This window comes from Neofelis nebulosa, chromosome 2 (assembly GCF_028018385.1).
Source record: "Neofelis nebulosa isolate mNeoNeb1 chromosome 2, mNeoNeb1.pri, whole genome shotgun sequence".
Taxonomy (NCBI): Eukaryota; Metazoa; Chordata; class Mammalia; order Carnivora; family Felidae; genus Neofelis; species Neofelis nebulosa.
Window position 1 is genome coordinate 25,520,380 of NC_080783.1, and position 20,298 is coordinate 25,540,677.

At 36.2% G+C, this 20,298-nt stretch overlaps 1 protein-coding gene across 6 annotated transcripts in view; it reads left to right on the forward strand.

Annotated features, from left to right (window-relative positions):
- The window catches only part of ERBB4 (erb-b2 receptor tyrosine kinase 4), a 1,148,410-nt gene that overhangs the window by 1,087,805 nt on the left and 40,307 nt on the right, over positions 1-20,298 (forward strand). For all 6 annotated transcript variants that reach the window (XM_058706132.1, XM_058706147.1, XM_058706154.1 and 3 more), the window contains 2 exons: positions 14,282-14,437; positions 17,429-17,504. In XM_058706132.1, coding sequence (XP_058562115.1) covers positions 14,282-14,437; positions 17,429-17,504 — 232 coding nt within the window. The remainder of the gene's footprint in view (positions 1-14,281; positions 14,438-17,428; positions 17,505-20,298) is intronic.

Consider the following 20,298-nt stretch of genomic DNA (forward strand, 5'->3'; position numbering starts at 1 on the left):
TAGAATAGAGAACCCAGCTGACAGCTCCGAGCCTGCCTTGGATTCTCTGTCTTCCTCTCTCTTTGCCCCTCCCCTCACACTCACTATCTCTCTCTCAAAAATAAATAAACACTTTTTTAAAAAGTATCAAGAGAAAATAAATAATACTTAGTCTTTTTTTGTATTCTTTTTAGTAGCCTATGACCTAATGGAATATGCATACATATATACAAATATAAGGTAGCCGCAATTTTCATACGTAATTATTCATAAAAAAGGCAAAAGTAGAAATCTTAAATGTAAACAATAGATCTACATATTATAGCTGGAATTCAATTGTAGATAGCTTGAGAGTATCATAAAATATTTAATTTTTCTTTATCTTTACCTCTCATGCATAGTGAAGTATTTATAGCCCTTTCTCCATGTACTTTATTTTTCTTGTTTTAAAAAATAATATACAATTATTTACCTTAAGTTCAATGAATATACATACCGTAGTTGTTGAAGACATGCTAATTCCAACATCCTTAATGATTTCTCTATTTGTCTTAATTTTATTAGTTTCATGAGAAAATTTTTCATATCACTTTTATTTTCCACCCTATTTTCTTTTGAACATCAAACTGAAGTGTCGTTAAGATAATTATATGAAGAAAGAAAAGTGTACAAGCACAAAACAAAGTTTTGTTGAAATCAAACTGTTGTATGAATGATGGCAATACCAAGACATGCAGTTGTTGGTTGATAGATGATCTTTTGTATCCTAAGTATAAAAGTCTGTTTGAGAATGTCTGAGAAAATGATAAGTTGCTCAAAAGCTAAAATTTTCAGGGGCGCCTGGGTGGCTCAGTCAGTTAAGCGGCCGACTTCAGCTCAGGTCATGATCTCACAGTCCGTGAGTTCGAGCCCCTCATCGGGCTCTGTGCTGACAGCTCAGAGCCTGGAGCCTGTTTCAGATTCTGTGTCTCCCTCTCTCTGACCGTCCCCTGTTCATGCTCTGTCTCTCCCTGTCTCAAAAATGAATAAAACATTAAAAAAAATTAAAAAAAAAAAAAAGCTAAAATTTTGAAAAATAAGAATCATCTCTAATGCAAGATGCTAGACGAATGGGGCAGTGGCAATAACTAACAATGTTGAGTGCTTACTACAGACGAGGCACTGTGCTAAGAATTTTACATGCACCAAGCTCATTTAATTTTCATAACAAGCTTATGAGAAATGTGCTATTATATTATTATCTCCACCTTGTGGATGAAGATACTGGCAAACTGAGAAGCTAACTGACATGGCAAAGGTGACGCAGACAGCTGCATTTAGAGTGGTTGAGTTAATACTGAAGCCTGGGAAGTCGTATTTGAGAGCTGACACGCATACTGTACTCAGCTGTCAGAGATGAACAGGAATGGCCTGAGAATGACTCTTCAGAGCATGGCTTGTGTGATGTGTATCTGCAGATTTTTTTCCATGTGAAGTATTAACTGCATAAATCTGTGAACTGGAGAGAAGAGCGAATGAAAAGGGCAACTTTCACATACAACTTTGGCAGTCTGCATGAGCAGTGCCTCAATTTCCCTACCTTATAGAAAAACAGGTAGCATGTAGCACAAAACCCCAAAATTTTCCAGAAGTCAAAATATTCACTACTCAACCTGTAATACATATGCAAGGAAGCTGGAAAATTAGCAGATATTTAATATCTTAGAAAAAAGAGCAAAGGGATGATATATAATAAGAATAATCACTAACAATACAAAATTGTTTCCAGTAATATTAAATATTTATTTTCCTCTTTCTTCTTCCTTTAGTTTTAATTGTTATAAGACTATGTGTTTTGTAAGTATTTTTATTATTACTGGGAATTCCGTTTCTCCTTACCTGGTGATTCAAAGGCAGTAGAAGGCATATGGATGAATAGATGGAGGACAGAGGGGGATATCAATCAATTGACCAGTATTTATTGTCTACAATGTGATGGGATTGGTAAATGTGAGAAGGATCAAACTGAGTTAAGTCATCTCAGCAGGAGTACACTGTTTTCAGCTTCAGGCAGTTAAGGATTCATAAGGGTTTAAAGCAAAAAAGTGAAAAGTGGTCAGATTAAAACTTTAACTTTTAAGACTTGAACAAGCCAAAACACAACTTTCTACTCCCATCCCTCCCTTCGGTGTTTCTCTTAAAAATAATCTTACAAACTAATCAGTTTAGTACATGAGTGTTCAATTGGGAACCAGATGTTTTCAAGTCTTCTTCTATTATTCACCTGAAACTAAGATTGTATAACATGCAACACAGTATTTCTAAAGCTTGAACGCAGAAGATGCAGCCTAATTTATAAATAAAAATGTATGTTACTTCTGCTTTATAAATAAAGTAACCTTGATTTAGCCTTACACAAAAAGTTATTTTACACAATGCTTGCTAATGTCAGGGTTTAGTTTTAGATAGATGATAGAAGATAGATAGGTGATAGATAGATGATAGATAGATAAATAGATAGAGAAAATGGGACATTACTAGGTCATACAATAGAGGGACATAATCTCCTTGGGAGTGAGGGAAGACTGTGTGGAGGAAATGAGAGCTGATTTGTAATCTAAGACAGTATTAGATCTACCCAAATCTGCATCTGAAGCATACTAGGAAGAGTGTAGCAGTGTGTGGTGAGGGGCTGTTCCAGGTGAAGGGAGGAATAAGTGCAAAGACAAAAGAGCCAACAGAATTTTCCGGTTGGTTTGAACCATGGAGTTCCAGCTGAGGAATCCCTAGAAAAGAAGCTAGAGTGACAGGGTCAAGTTGCTTGGAGACTTTTGTCAGTTATAGGATAGAAGAGGCAGTTGCACATGCACATGACAGCGTTTGTGCGCATGTGCACATGTATTGGGGGGGGGGGTAGTGGAAAATGAGGAAATGATGAAAAGTGCATGGGGTCCAAGAGGAGAATTAAAGAGGGATGCATTAGTCTTCCCTCCTATGTCTTGGACTAAGTCTGAGCCTTTATGGAGTCAGGAGCTAAGTCATGGAAGAAGTTTTTAAGGGAACTATCTGAGACTAGGGTCTCAGATACTCTCAAGACTATTCTCAAGAATAGAAATTAATGTCACTGGGGGCAAATTATGGCACATGTTCAGAAGTGCATAGAACTCTTCGCTAAGGCAGTATGGAAGATCGCAAGGTTCTCACGGGTGAGGAAGCTGGAAGGGCGTCATTCACTGTTTTCAATTGTCATAAGCTCCAACTTCTCAAGCACCGAGAGACAGACACCACTAGAGGGGCAGTAACATTTCCACAGCAGCTCCAGCTGAAGGTTTAAAGAATGCAGAGCCCTGAGGAAAATAACCAAGGAAGTATTCACGAACATCAGTGAGGCTCACTGGGGAACCCCACAAATATCTGGAAATAGCTTCTAAGGGGCAAATGGCTACAGGTACTCTGCAGGCAGGTTGGGCCAAGAAACAGCGAGGTTTGTGTTATGACTATGACACCCCCAAACTTTAAAACAACAAAAACTCAGATGACAACGTGTTGCCAGTTTAACGTTTATTTATTTTTTTTGAGACAGAGAGAGACAGAGCATGAATGGGGGAGGGTCAGAGAGAGGGAGACACAGAATCCGAAACAGGCTCCAGGCTCTGAGCTGTCAGCACAGAGCCTGACGCAGGGCTCGAACTCATGGACTGCAAGATCACGACCTTAGCGAAAGTTGGCCGCCCAACCAACTGAGCCACCCAGGCGCCCCTACGTGTTGCCAGTTTAAATAGAGATAAACTATTCTCCTTTTATAGTTATGTGTTATCTGATACATTTATGGTCATCTTGGGCTAGAATGTAAGCCAAGGCAGGGGCACCTGGGTGGTTCAGTTGGTTAAGCATCTGACTTCAGCTCAGGTCATGATTTCCCATTTCGTGAGTCCGAGCCCCACACTGGGCTGTTTGCTGACAGCTCAGAGCCTGTTTCAGATTCTGTGTGTGTGTCTCTCTCTCTCTGCTTTTCCCTGGCGCTCTCTCTCTCTCTCTCTCTCTCTCTGTCAAAACTAAACATTAAAAAAAATTTAAAAAAAAGATGAGCCAAGACAAAAATCAGGCATCTTATTCTCTTATGTCCTTAGGCAGAGACTAAAGACAAAGCCCTAGCATTCTGTTGGAGGGAGAGTGCAAAGTTTGAAACAGAGGAAATGCATCAAAATGGGCTTCCAAATCAACTGTAGGAGATTGAAATGAAAACTTAAAGCTGTGGTTCCAATCCTTCTCAGAATTTTAAAGAGAAAAGAACCCGAGCAAGAGGAGCATTGGTCAGAGCAGGCAGATGGAAGTATCTCAGTGACTTCCAGAGAGGAGTATATGAGTTTTACATGTGCTGGGGAAGCATATGTATAGATGGGCCAGGTCCACTGGCATCCAAATAAGACAGAGGCAGAACTGAATTGAATGATACATCATATGTGGACAAAAAAATTGGCTCAGATCACATGAGAGCTTTTAGTGTTCTAGAAATGTCACATTTTTTCACAGGAAGACACTTATTTAAAAATATTCAGCAACTATAAATAAACTCAACTGCTTGAACTCATAGATGAGTAAGCCACACTTAAGAAAATAGTTATTGGAAATTTTTAGTTCTGTACGATGGCAGTTTGCTTTCTAATAAGTATAGCTCCTAACATTGATGTAATTGTCTTAAGAAGGGAAGTTGTATGCACATGTTCCCACCTACTGAACTTTATGGTTTTCAGTCAGTGGCATGAGACTCTATGAAACTAAAGAATATTAGGAATGATTTGCTTATGCTCAATTATAACAAAGGCGTCAGACACTCAACCTCCTCCCTATAGTGTCTGAATGTATTTGCACAATATGAATTCTCAGAGAAAGGCTCAGCTTTGATCTGTTAATCTAGAGGTTGCTGTATTAATAGTTTGCACACTTCATTGATTTTTAATTAATTTCTAAAGAGGCACAGAGGATAAGTACTATAGCCCACAGACATCACGGTTCTCATTGCAATCCACATCTTTATTGATCGGCTGCCTAAGGAGCAGAAGTAATCCATTTTAAGTATACTTTTCTGAGAGAGCGTGGACACTATACAATTCACTTCTGTCCTTGTAATCATATTGGCAAGAGGTCAGTGAGGAGGAAAACCTATAGCATGTTTAGTATTCTCTTGATCCAGGCAGATGAGCTTTTTGACCCATTATTCATTTGGTAGGGAAGCAGTGACTTCTCACACATGCTTTTTTTTTTAATTTTTTTTAACGTTTATTTATTTTTGAGACAGAGAGAGACAGACCGTGAACGGGGGAGGGGCAGAGAGAGATGGAGACACAGAATCCGAAGCAGGCTCCAGGCTCTAAGCCATCAGCCCAGAGCCTGACGTGGGGCTCGAACTCATGGACCACGAGATCGTGACCTGAGTTGAAGTCGGATGCTTAACCGACTGAGCCACCGAGGCGCCCCTCACATGTGCTTTTTAACTTACTTTTTTGTTTCTTTATTATTATTTCATTTCTGTAAGACACTCTGGAATCCCAAGCAGACTATCCTGCACATTCTTGCAATGGAAATTTCCAAAAGCTTGTGAAGGGTGGTAAATGAAATTTCTGGAGAAATATCTGAAGAGAATGTAGAGAACCAGAAGAAAAATTTTGTTTTCCCAGCCAGCCTCAGGAATCTGTAAATGTTGTCTTCATTCATTCCCCTTGGTATGCTAATATCACCAGCTGGGGTTTGGCCAGAGTGCTGAAAGTCTGGCTTCCTTCCACCTATCCTAAATATTGCAGACTTTTAAACTTGCCCCACCTACGCTGCAAAGAAAAATTGCTACTGCCTGATCAGGCTTACAAGATTTTGGTATTATTGTTCATTTAATCCAACTACAAACATCTATTGAGTAATAGTTAACTGTCAGGCAATCTTCAAATTGCGGAATATGTAGTGAATAACAAGTAGGCAATGCAACTGTGTCTGGAGGCACCATTCATTCTAGGGGATCCCAGCAAAACTAAAGAGATTTGTTTATTAGGTATAAGAATTTTCTCTTCATTGATTTTAGAGCACCCATTGTTTACAAAACAATTATTCAGTTATATATCCTGTCTTTGTTAGTTTCATATATGGTTTTATAGTCTATTGACTATAGTTGTATGTATATGGTCATATAATGTAATAGTTAAATTTGTTGCCTCTGGAGCCAAGCTGCCTACAGTCAAATCTTGCACTGTCACCTTTGGGCAAGTTATTTTATTATTTCTCTGTGCATCAGTTTCGTCATCTTAAAATGGAAATAGTAGTAGTACAGATCTCTTTGGGTTCTTGTGAGCTCCACTAAAACAGTCCCCTGGCACGCAGTGCTTAAATAAAGGTTAGCTAGTTTTTACCTACAAATATAGGAAGTGTTAACATGCATAGTTATATTGTATTCCTCATACCATTTCAGTGCTCCCTTAACAAAAAACTACATGTTCCATTTTCCAGAGTGACTATCACTATTATTGTTTGTCTAGATTCTCCTACACTAAAATTAGTACTGAACAGATTTTTTGTTACATTGTGAAACAAATTTATATCATTTCCACATGGTGTTAGTGTTAAATGTAGTCTTGTTTGTAGTGTCAAAGAGATGGAGGTAAGTTTAGTGCCCACCAAGTGTGGAATAGACAATAAATTGAGAGTGTTTGCCTGTGTTATATATGTGTATGTGTTTATGTGTGGATATAATTTAATTCAATGACAAGGAGTAGTGAACTGGATTTTGTTTAGCATTATGCTTGAATCTAAAAATGTATGATGAGTAAAACATGTTTTTATTTAATGCACAATACTATTTATGTGTTAAAATAATACACACCAATTTAAAAATAAGTAAAGATAAATAAACATGGATGGTTGGAAGGATGTGCATGGGGAAAAAAGTTGTGAACACTTATGATGGATAGGAGAATGGGATGGGGGTGGAAGATATAGGGGAGCAATGATAATCACACTCATGGATTATGGAATATGAGTAACTCAAAATTCTGTGAATCTGAGATCCTAAAAGAAACCAAAGACAAAACCCACAGATACTGCCTTGAGTTGGCTCCTAGAAAACAATGTTTGAGACAGATTTTCATGCAGGAAGTTTTTTTGGCAAGTGTTCTCAGGAGCAATCCCTGTAAAGCCATGAAAAATATTAGGTTAGAGGAAAAAGTTGAGCCGTGGTGAAATCATGACAGAGATCTCACCCAATCTTAGGAGAAAGCCCTGGAACTTGCATAGTTTTTCATAGTTGTCCAAGCGTGGATGGACTTTGTAACTGCATCAGCCAGTTGTTGGATGTGGGTTGACTCTGTGAGAGGACGAAAACCCCAGCAAAGCAGCAGTTGGGGTGGGGAATCAAGGCAACCAAAATGATGTAGCTGAGATGAGAGCGACAAGCAGCCAACACTCCCAGAAGCTGACAGTGGGAGTCCGCTGGTCCTGAAGAAGTTTCTGGACGATACACCACAGCACCTCCTAGATGTGTGTGTGTGTGTGTGTGTGTGTGTGTGTGTGTGTGTGTGTGACACAAACACCCACTCAAATATATTATTGGGGATATTTGATAAACACATTTCAAATATCAACACATATTGTTTTCATTGCACATTATTAAACTCATATAAATTTAGCCCTCAGTATTTCAAAATCTCCATAAGAACTGTAGCCTAATCACATTTCGTAAAGATCATCAGTGCAATTGGAAGATGTAAGAATTAACCATGACTATTAACTCCAGGCTAGTTTAGGAGAGCCATGTGAATCTGCTTTTCTTCCTCTGAGAAGAATAGTAGGAGAACATCTGGGAACAAATAGAGTGAGAAAGAAAAGTTACTTTGCCTAACAGTACTGAGTACCTTTTCTTTCTCTTAAGTAGTCAAATTGTATTTTCAATACAATTAGAGGTTACTTATTTAGAAAACGCATAGTATCTTAGAATATTGAATGTTCTAGGTGTTTTTACAAACATGAGGACACTGATTCCTGAAGACAATCTTCAGGGTACATACTATTATTGTCCCCATTTGATGGATAAGGAAATTGAAACGCACAAATAAATTGACCAAGGACACAGACCTAGTAAGAGCTGGGGTTTATTTCTAAAGTCTGTTATTTTAAACATTGGATGCATGAAGCTGACTTTTACTAAAACATATTCACGGCTCTTGCTAAACATTTGAAGGAAGGCACCTAGTCTACATCTTTCTTTACTATTCTGTGTGTCTTTTATTGGCCCACAATTTAGTATTTTATATAGATCTATTGTACAATTCCATCTATCATGGAATAAAAATTTAAAGCTGGAGGACACCTCAGAGATCATTTAGGCCAATCTGTCACTTTTATAGGAGAAGTGAAATGAGTATCTGAGGTCAAAAACCTAGTGAGCAGCGTGTCTGGGACTTCTGACTCCAACATTCAGTTCTGTGTTCTTTCTCTGCTGCCATGAACAAGCTTTTGCTAGTTTAAAAGGCTTCTCAGTTTATTTAATTATGAGCCCCCTTAGTCTCCCTTCATGCGCTATTTGGATAAAGTCAGTTACTTCATCCAAAAAGGCTCCTTTCTTCCCTTGAACATGCTCATATCTTTAGCCCTAACAGAGAGCATTATAGTTGAATTTTTCCCCCCTCAGGCATAGAATTGCTTTTAGAAGGAAAAGTAGAAAAGAGGAGTGATTTTCATTTGCGGCTAGCTTTCCTGAAGCTTCCTGTGTTATTAAAAAAGCTTGAGGTTATTAGAATGAAAACAGGAAAAAAGTGTACTCTTGCTAACTCCAGAGATTAATGCCTGTGAAAGCTGACTGCAGCTTGAAATTTTTAGCTCCACACATGTTTGATGAAAGTGTCACATGTCCTATATATGGGAAGCAAATATTTATTGTCAAAAATAGTCTGGTCTCTCTTGACTTGTGTTAGCTTCCTGCAGCTGGGCAGAATACATTTTCACATTGGATTAAAACATAGAAATAATGCATTTTTGCTAGACAGTTGTGATTCAAATATAATATTGAGAAGAAGGTCATTGCCAGGTGTCCGTCAATACTGTTATTTTAAAATTAAGTCAGTCACTGATATTTTTGTTTCCACAGAGCAGTTTAGATGAGTCGATTTTAACCAGAGATTAAAACTTTCAACTCAATTGTAATAAAATTATCCTCGGATTTGGTATTAAAGTGCATTTCTGAAAGTCAGAATCAGGTTTGTATTTATTAAAGCACCTTTTGAGAGGTATAAGCAAAACATAAAATAAGTAAGAAAACTCATTACAGCATATAGAGCAAGTATGAAAAATGGTAAAATACTGAATGGTTTGGATAATGGTAAATTCTGAATAGTTTGAGTAAAAATCAGATTTATAGCACCTGGATCTAGAAGTAGACAAAATGCCCCTAAAACATGTCTACAGAAAACTCCCGTCAGTGCTGATGAAAGACACACACTCCGGTACAAGTGGACTATTTCATTCACCCTTCCTGCAACATGGAAAACTCTCCAACCTATCTTATTAATTACCTTCAACTTCACTAAGATCCTAATTCTGTGATGTATTCATGGAGGGCACCAAATCTCTTAGTAGATTCCCTGTTTTTTTCTTCTCTGTATATGACAGCATCCTCAGGTGAATCATTACTAAAATAATACTTTGAACAGTAATTATTTGGAATTTGTATCCACGCATTAATCATGATGGATTGGTTGTGGGTATATATATCACCATTTGTAAACATTTATTGAGCGCCTACTGTGATATATTAGTTGGGATTCACAGATTTTCTGGAATAAGCAATTCAAGTTAATGAGGGTAAGTTATTCTTGTTCACACTATGACTGTTGATATTTATCTGTAGAACAGTAATAAAAGCTTGCATGCCCTGCACTTACTATATGGGAGTTACGATTTAAGCTCCTTACATATATTAACTCATTTTATCTTTACAACAATCTGTGGTATAGGTGCTATTATGGCCATTTTAGAGATGAAGGTGAGTGCCAGGTTAATTAACTTGTCAGCGTCACACAGCTAGAACATGGCAGAGATGGGGTTCAATCCAGGTGATTGACCCCCAGAATCTGCACTCAGACCAACTCCACCATCCTTCATATCCTGTGGCCAAAGCAAGAATTAAGTTTCCAATTTATATGATTCAAATTCCCACTAAATAAGAAAAAGGTTCTATAATTTAGCTGAATTTTAAATAAAAATACAAGTCAGTCACTTGCATTATTCCCTGAAATTCACAGAAATCTCTTATAATATTTTGTTCCAAAGGAACTAGGATCTTCTAAAGCCATATGACTTCATTGTGTACATTAATTTCTTCATGCTCACACAACCCTGTAACCCACCAAGAGAGGGGGTAGGCTTAAAAACGCAGACTTTAGAACCCCACAGGAACCAAATCCCAGTGCTGTCACTCATTAGATGACTTGGAGGAAGCAACGTGACCTCTCTGAGACTTGGTTTTCTCGTATTTAAAATGGGATGAGGGGCGCCTGGGTGGCTCAGTCGGTTGAGTGTCCGACTTCAGCTCAGGTCATGATCTCACAGTCTGTGAGTTCGAGCCCCGCGTCGGGCTCTGTGCTGACAGCTCAGAGCCCGGGGCCTGTTTCAGATTCTGTGTCTCCCTCTCTCTCTGACCCTCCCCCGTTCATGCTCTGTCTGTCTCTGTCTCAAAAATAAATGAACGTTAAAAATTTTTTTTTTTAAATGGGAAGAAAACAGTACGCTTCTCAGAGGATTAAGTTAACCTGCCAATGTAGAAGCATTTAGTTCTGCTGTGTTCTGAGTACTAAGTCAATGTTAGCTGTCATTATTGTCAGTGTTCATAGTCCCATAATGTACTCCACCCAGGCAGACGTGGCACGGACATGGGAATTGCTACAAGGGAGAGTAAGTTTCTTTTCAACCAACGCAGCATTATCCCTTCAGTGATAATGAATGGCCCTTCTTTTTTAATCATTTTCAAACTTCAAGGGACTTCATCCAGTTTATTTTTGTCACTGCTATTGCTAATAACTGCCTCCTTAATTGCATCACGCTCCGATTTAAGGAGTGATTTTATTTTGAAGGAATCTAACAGAGACTGTGATTCTAATGACATCATCCACCAAGAAAATCCTATCTTAATAATTGCAATGTGGAGAAAACGATCATGAACAATCCAATAGATGATTCAACACTCTAATTCAGGTGTGAAAGTAGAACTAAGGTAGCAGTCATAATTAATGATCTAAACGCAGTCATAACCATGATGTTCCATAGTTACAAAGCAACCATACAAGTGTATTTTGATGATTTGGTAATGATATAGATGCTTCTGTTTTTATCTTTTAATCATGGTCAGGTGAGTGAGGGAAACTATACATAAATTACCATCTGGTTGCCTGAATTGAGTTTTCATTATGTCGAAGAAAACATTTTTTTAAGACAAATAGAATTGAGGTTCAGAGGTTCATGATAGTCTATCACCTGCTAAGACTTGGCATATAGAATATCAAAGAACATATAGAGTCTTTGAAGTTTGGCTTGTAATATGGATATGTCATTAGGGTCTTAAGCTTCTTGGTGAATGTTAGCTCCCTATTGGTATAGAATATATCACTATTCTTGCACATGGTGAAGAAATATATGTGTATTTGCATTAGGATAATATTTAGTTAAAGGAATTATTATCCACCTAAATTACAAAAGTCAGAAAATAGAATCATTTGTAATTTATACTCCTCTTCGTTATTCAATTACCAGGATGGTTACTTTACTGTATAAGTGTAACTTGAAATTGTTCTCTCCCTGAAATTTCTTGTGGACTAGTTTAGTTGAAGATTCAGATGATCATACATGAGGAGCTAGACGAGTATCATAAATGAATTCGTGGGTAGTAATAGTGAGTGGTGGGATCCTGGCCAACTGGAGGTGCCCTCAATGGGGTACAGCCAGTAATCAGCTAAAGAGGATATTTGAGAGTTTCCAGTGTGTGGGCCAAAAATATATACGCATACAAACTGCATATAAGCTGGATATAGCTCAGACTGCCAGTCTGCAAACTTTATCTCTCATCCTTTTCCACCTCATCACTTCTCTTCTGCATTGTGGCAGTGGCTCCTGACTTCTGCTGTATTTGTGTCCAGTCCTTTGTTTATACACCAGGTGATTTTTTTTGCAAGACTCCAGTGATCACTGTGTCACTCTCCTTTTTCAAACAACTTCTGCATCACCACAGTGAAGTACAGATTATCTACCACAACACGTAAGAGGCCCTTTTTGAATCAAGCCTCTTCTTACTTTGTCAGCCTCACCACTCATCACTCTCCCTCCTTTATGAATAATGATTTAGAAATACAGAATTACTTACCTTTGTCCCAGTACACCGTGGTATTGGTGCCCCTGTGTGTGTTCTCTGTAACTGCAATTTTGTCCTCATCTTGCCCAACTGATGGACATCATTCAAACATTACTTAGGCCTCAGGACCTCTCTGAAGGCTCCCCTCTCGTGCACATTTCTAGGCTATACTACAAATGGTCCTCAAAACACAGCTCTCCTTAAATGCCTTACACGTGTCACATTGATCCGTTCAAGCCTGTATTCCATGTCTGCCCACTTTATTAACAGCTCTGTCTTCCTGCAATGAATAGATCTTCTCTCTTTTTTTGTTCCCTGATGTTCAGCACAGTGCCTGGAACATAGTGTGTATTCTGTCATTGTGTGTGGATCTGAATATTAACTTGTTGCAAACACACTTTCCATATTCTGATATGAAAGTGGTAGGAAAGATAATGATGAATTTTTTTTGGACATTTCTTAAAAGGGCAAATAATTAAAAATACTTTATCTCCAAGACAATAAACCTATTGTTTTGATCCCTTAGTCATATAAGGGTTATATGTTTTCAGATTCAATTTATTCTAGGAATTTATTAGTTGGCATAATCGAAGAGAAAACACTGTTTAGGAAAGAGGACGAAACCTTATAAATCTCAGTTGTGGACTGATTTCAGAAAACACAAATACACTACTGACTAGTTGGACCATATCAGGCAGTACGTCCACTGGTTGTGTTTAATGGGCATTTATAGTATAGTGTTTGGCTCACGATGCTGTTTGAAGCAATCTTCTCTTTACACTACACTGAGTATATGGTTCATTTTTTTTTTTTACCTGTGTGATTTATGTGTCTGTTTTCCGCAGCTTTTGTTTTGATATCAAAAACCATTAATCCTTCAAAGTCCTGCAATTGTGATATTAACTACCAACAGCTTTGATTTGGAATTGGCATGAGAGTATGCTTTAATGATTTTATAATAATTCTGATTTGTTTTTAAGCGACAATGTTTTTTACCACTGAAATCCTCAAATACGGAATTTTCTCTAACACTTGAATAAAAATATGTTCGCTCCCATCTAGGCCTCTGAGTTTGCCTCTTTTCACCAACCTTTAGTTAAGGCTAATGTTTAATGATTCTTAGTTTATTTACTGGCAAAGTACAATTTTATTTATTGCTTTTATGAATTATGGAGATATATATATCCCCATATGAATATATATGGATATATGTAAATTGTTGGCAATCAGTAATAAATTTTATTTTAATAACCCTATATGTTTTTTGAAGAAAACATATTAAAGGCTAATATCAGGGTCATTATAAACAATGTAATTTCACTTGCGGGTTGTTCTAATGAATACTATTGTCATTGACACCATTTTTAAAAAGTATAGGCTTTTCATGCCTCTGGGGTATAATTCATTTTTTGCCTAATTAATAAGAATAATATAATTATTCAGCTTTGATAGAAACTATGATGGTGATTTTGGTGCCATTAAACCTGCATATGAAGTTTTTGGGGTTTTTTTTTGTTTTTTTTAATTACTATTGGTGTGTTTGGAGAAGGGGTGTAAGGGGAGAGTGACATCAAGCAGGAGTTATTGAGAAGAAAACAACTAGAAATGTGTGGGTCTCTTAGCTTATCTGCTGAGACGCACGCACACTTCACTAATGGAAGTGTTTGCAAGAGAGTACAAAATCTCTGGGGAAAAAATGATCTAACATTTAGTTCATATACAGGTAATTCATTCTTTACAGGACTTTAGGGGAAAAGGCCAAAAACTATTTGCCGTTTGCTTTTTTATCCCTTTATTGGGTTTTTCGTAATTTTGAAAAATATTCCAGGATTCTGGCTTCACTTAGAGAAATCAAGCACTTGCAACTGAAGGCAAAGGAACTACTTTTTAGACAATAGAAAAGCCTAAGCATTAACCGTCTTTTTGGAACTTGGTGTTTTTCAGGGAATGATGTACCTGGAGGAAAGACGGCTTGTTCATCGGGATTTGGCAGCCCGAAATGTCTTAGTGAAATCTCCAAACCATGTGAAAATCACAGATTTTGGACTAGCTAGGCTCTTAGAAGGAGATGAAAAAGAGTATAATGCTGATGGAGGAAAGGTGGGTATCTTTTTAGAACAATATTGCTTGAAAATATAGTATGATATCCTTTTATCTCCTTATATGTTGTAAGAAGTCAGTAAGCCTGAGGTTAAGAGATTATAAAATCTCAACTCTACCATTTGCCTTCTCTCCCACCCAGGGTCAAATGCATATATATGAACCAACTTCCATTTCTCAAAATTAGCCAAAATAAGACAATTCATCTCTAGTGGTCCTTATGTCACATCCAGTGTGGGAAGTAGGTGGATCCTTTGGAAATCCAGATATTACACTTAAGGGCCATAGAGATTATTTCATTGATCCTAAGAATGCAGGGCTAGCTACTACAGAGAGACCCAACTATTCTTTCATAGTAACCTGGCTAGTACCAAGAACCATAACTCACTGGAAACTTCATCATCCTATTTAACTTCGAATCCTCCTATACCAGGTACAACAGATTCCTCTTAATATGGTTGTATTTTTTTAAGCTTTTATCATAGAATGTGATTGGCCAATTTACTTTATTTATTTTTTGATTCTCTCCACCAGAATGCAGCCTGCTATGTCCCAGGAATTTTAACAGTGCCATTGCCTCTTCTACTTTTCTGATTCTCTAGTCTCAGGCCCTGCCTGACAACTGTATTCCTGCCATATGGTCCCAGCTCATGCCTTAGTTCCGGCTCTTGTTTTTCTCATTAACCTGATGCTAAGGTTGCTGGCCTTGGCTATACAGTGAGGATATCTCTTCTCCATCTGGAGGTCCCCCTAGCTTATATGGCAAAACTTGGACCAGGAGTGGCCAAATGAAATAAGCAAATGCAACCTTAACCTATGTATAAACTCCTGCTAACAAAAAAAGTTATTAAAGTGTCATATAAATATATTTATCATGTGCCTTATTTATCATGAGCCATCCAAATATATGTTATAAATATTTTGCAATGCTTTCAAATGCTTAGCATTGATTTTATGTATCATGTAGTATATGATTTTTAAATAACTTTGTATGATATCTTATATAACTATATATCTTCAAATCTTATCACAAGACAAAAGAAAATAAAATTTTAAAAAACTTAAGGTTTGTAGTATTTCCTGACCTTTCCTTGATTTTATTAGACTATTTTGCCTGTTTACTACCAAATTGCAGCAGTTTGAGACCACAGCTTTGAAATTCACTACAAGATTGCACAGTAGAAGTCCATAAATCACATGACTTGACTTGTCTTAAGAACATACAGCTGTAGGATTTGTCTAAAGCAAGATTCATTATAGCTTTAAATGCCTAGTTACCATTAAGTCTTTATCAAGCCACCTGTGATTTAAACTTACTTCTTTAACACAATGTCCGTAGTCCATAAAGTCAGCTAACTCCTTGCCCATAGGGAAATTACTTTCAATGTGTCTTCTGTTCCCTTTCACTGAATACCATGATTCTGTCATAGAGTTACCTTGATGTCACCTTGGTGAGCAGCGAACCTCATGATTTCAAAGGCCTATTTAGTTTTAAGCTTTCAACTGCAAAGTAGAAGTGTTTATCTTTATTCTGTAGAACCTAATTATATTTTCAGCTATATAATGCTGCCCTTCCTAGTTGAAACTTACTCTGCTGACCCATCATCTGCAGGGTATGTGAGTTGTTTTTCTTGTAGTGGTAATAGATTGGTACTGATCCTCTCGTATCCTTTTATATAATACCTATTTTGGTATGTATTTTCAATACTGGCTAACCAAAACAAGGGAGACCATTTGTGGCTGGGGAATAAAGCAAGCCTAACTTTGGAATACATTATTGTGGGTGTTTTAAGTGACCAGATTATACGAGAGGAAAAAGGAAAGGGCAAGTGTAGAAAGAGTCCATTGTACTGGTGGTCAGAAATGTTCTGAAGGGATAACTGAAAATGTAAGGAGTCTCATTTTGGGGGCAAAAATGTAATAGACCATATTTTTAGAAGCACATATCTTAGATGTTTAGAATAGTATTGAGAGTCATAATAACTAGTAACTGAATTAATTGCTGAACATTAAGAAATAGAGAAAATGATACTTATTTTATTCTTTTACTTGCCATTGTTTTTGAAGCTTTTAAAAATATATCTTTAGGTTATTTCACTTTTAGAATTTTATAAATTTCAATTCGTTGTTCCCTGTATTAAAAACTAACATTTATTATTAAGTACTGCTGGTGGGAATGCAAACTGATACAGCCGCTCTGGAAAACAGTATGGAGGTTCCTCAAAAAATTAAAAATAGAACTACCCTACGACCCAGAATTTGCACTACTAGGTATTTATCCAAGGGATACAGGTGTGCTGTTTCAAAGGGGCACATGCACCCCAATGTTTATCGCAGCACTATCGACAATAGCCAAAGTATGGAAAGAACCCAAAAATGTCCATCGATGGATGAATGGATAAAGAAGATGTGATATATATATATATATATATATATATATATATATATATATACACACACAATGGAGTATTATTCGGCAATCAAAAAGAATGAAATCTTGCTGTTTGCAACAATGTGGATGGAACTGGAGGGCATTATGCTAGTGAAATTAGCCAGAGAAAGACAAATATCATGACTTAACTCATATGAGGAAGTTAAGATACAGAAAAGATGAACATAAGGGACGGGAAGGAAAAAATATAAAAACAGAGAGGGGGGGAAAAAACATAAAAGGCTCTTAAATATAGAGAACAAACAGAGGGTTGCTGGAGGGGTTGTGGGAGGGGGGATGGGCTAAATGGATAAGAAGCATTAAGGAATCTATTCCTGAAATCAATGTTGCACCATATGCTAAGTTGGTTGTAAATTAAACAATAAATAAACTTTAAAAATAACATTTATTATTATTATTATATTTATATTTTCTATACACACAATCAAAAAATACAACTGAGGCAAGCCTAGAAGCTCATATTTTGAGAAATGACTATAGAAATGAATTTTTATATAACTAAAAAAAGTTAACTTTTTATTTCTCTTTTTATTTCTCAGATGCCAATTAAATGGATGGCTCTGGAGTGTATACACTACAGGAAGTTCACCCATCAGAGTGATGTTTGGAGTTATGGTAAATAAATCTTCCTTGTGAATTAAGGGTTTTAAGGCAAAATTAAATATATTAGGTTCACGTGAAATATCTTAAACCAACTTATTTTATTGTGTTGGAAATACTTATAAGCCTTGTTTCTTAAAGGAATTAACTCTTTGCTATTCCATAAAAAAAAAACCTCTAAATAATATTGTTATCTGCTTTTTTTTTATTCCTTCATTCTCTAAAATGTAATATGTTAATATCTCAGTTGAGTTGTCTACCATAATCTTTGGTTTGGTAGCAACTTTTGTGATCATTTTGACAGGAAAAAAAAAAGTCAACTTTAGTTTAGGAACAATGTCATAGAACCTCATGGCCTTAATTATCAAAAACTCTTTGAAAACGTGTTAAAAATGAAAGAATGTCTGTTCTATAATAAGAAAGAAGTTATTGTAACAAAGAACAATTACTGAAAGCAAATAGGTGAGAGCACTAAATGTGAGGGGAGAGATATGAGAAGATTGCTAATTGCACCTTTGATTTTAATTTACAAATTACTTTGGAATAAACAGACATATTAGAGAGTGAATAATATGAACTGGAAAAGAGTGGTCTTTAAACTTAGAACATTCATGTAATGCATTTAATTTAATTGTTGAAATGAGATATTTAGCATCTGTCTATTCACAACCTAAGTCCATCCAGATATTAATGAGAATGAATCAATAGCTTTTCTAAGTTTAAATAAAACCAGTATTTCTTACAAATTAAAAGCACAATGTCCATTTAAGGAAAAAGGGAGTGGTGGGTCTTGAAAGCATGATACAGGTTAGTTCAGTCAAATTTAAAGTTTGCTTTATCTTTATTATTGTTTTTTTAGGCAAAAGACTTAAGCTATTCAATCATTAAAGAACTTACACCTCTTATCTAGAAAAGCACAAATTATCTTTAAAAAAAACTTAAGAGGCTCTTGGGTGGCTCAGTTGGTTAAGCCTCCTACTTTGGCTCAGGTGGTGATCTCTAGGTCCATGGGTTTGAGCCCCATCTTGGTCTCTGTGCTGACAGCTCAGAGCCTAGAGTTTGCTTCAGATTCTCTGTCTCCCTCTCTCTCTGCCCTTCCCCCGTTGGTGCTCGCGCGTGCTCTCTCTCTCTCTCTCTCTCTCTCTCTCTCATCTCTCTCTCTCAAAAATAAATATTTTAAAAAATAAAAGTAAAATAAAAATAAGACATTTCTTTAAAGTGTTTTTTTTTCTCCTCTATACACGTATGCTATAGGTTTAAAATTTCCATGTAAGGCCTCATGTGTTCTACTCAGCTTAGAAGTAGAAAGTGTGATGTGTTTGAGATTTAAACAAGTATAGGAAAATGCTTGTAAAATTTAGTTGTTGAACTGTAAGGACTTAATAGAAACATAAATCTATTATATATATTATATGGTATAAATTAGCTTATATATTATATGATAGAGATAAATCCATAGATTATATTTTATATGATAGATTTATATATTACACATATATTTTGATATATGTCATATACTTTTTTTTCTTTTCCCTTTTTCCTATGTATGTTTCCCTGAAATAAATGTAACAGTCTACTACAGTCAAATTTTAAATGGCCTCTAAAATAAGTAAGTAGGCAGATAGATGATAGATTGATAGATAGATGATAGATAGATAGATAGATAGATAGATAAGTAGCACTCTGCTTTGAAATATAGCCCAGGTCATCAATCCATACCCATAAGGCATTTTAGGATTTTTATGATATATTATAGTTGATTGCAAAAGGTATACAAGACAGAAACATAATGTTGTTTACAGTGAAGCTTTGTAGAAAATTGCCACTGGGTTCATCTTTATTTTTACAAAAATAAATATGCATTGGCTATGGTTTATATCTCTGAATGATAGAATTGTATGTTTTGAGAATGTTTCTGATTCAGTTTTCCTGTAATTGTCCTTCTGCATGAAGCCATCTCTGTTTAACCCTATCTTGTCACTCCTAAAAAGATTTAATTAAATTATTATTGGCAGAAGTAGGGGTTTTGATGTTCCTGATTTTGTTTTTGTATTTATGTTTCTGTTTATTATATTTTCTATTATTTTGATTTGTAATTGCTTTGCATTTTTCTTGTAAGTTCTGACAGAGATATGAGGGCATGTATTCTGTCTTTTATAATTGCATACATAAGTTCATAAAATGTCCTCATTAAATATATATTCTATAAACGTGTATTTATATTGACTGACTGAATAGAAATGGACAGCCATCCAGTTCTTAACTTGTTCCAGTCTGCCTCATGGACACTGAATTTTAATTATTGGCTCTAGGAAGTCATTTTTTAATATGCAAAATTAAGTAGGATTTTAAAAAAATTAAGTTTATTTATTTATTTATTTTGAGAGAGAGAGAGAGAGAGAGAGAGAGAGCAGGGGAAGGGAAGAGAGAGACAGAGGGACAGAGAGAGAGAGAGAGAGAGGGAATCCCAAGCAGGCTTCATGCTGACAGCATGGAGCCCTACATAGAGCTCGATCTCACAAACCCATGAGATCATGATTTGAACCAAAACCAAGAGTCACTCAACTGACTGAGCCACCCAGGTGCCTCATAAGTAGGGTTTAATAAAGATCAATCAATTAAATTGTGTCACTAATTACATTTTTATATAAGAATTATAAGATATAAATATTAACCAAAAAATCAGGTAATTAGTGATCTTATTATAAAGGATAATTGGCAATTCACATATACTTTTATACTTTAAGCTTTGTATTTTTATTAGTCAATGATAACTGTTATGAACTAAAAATGAATAAATAATTCATTA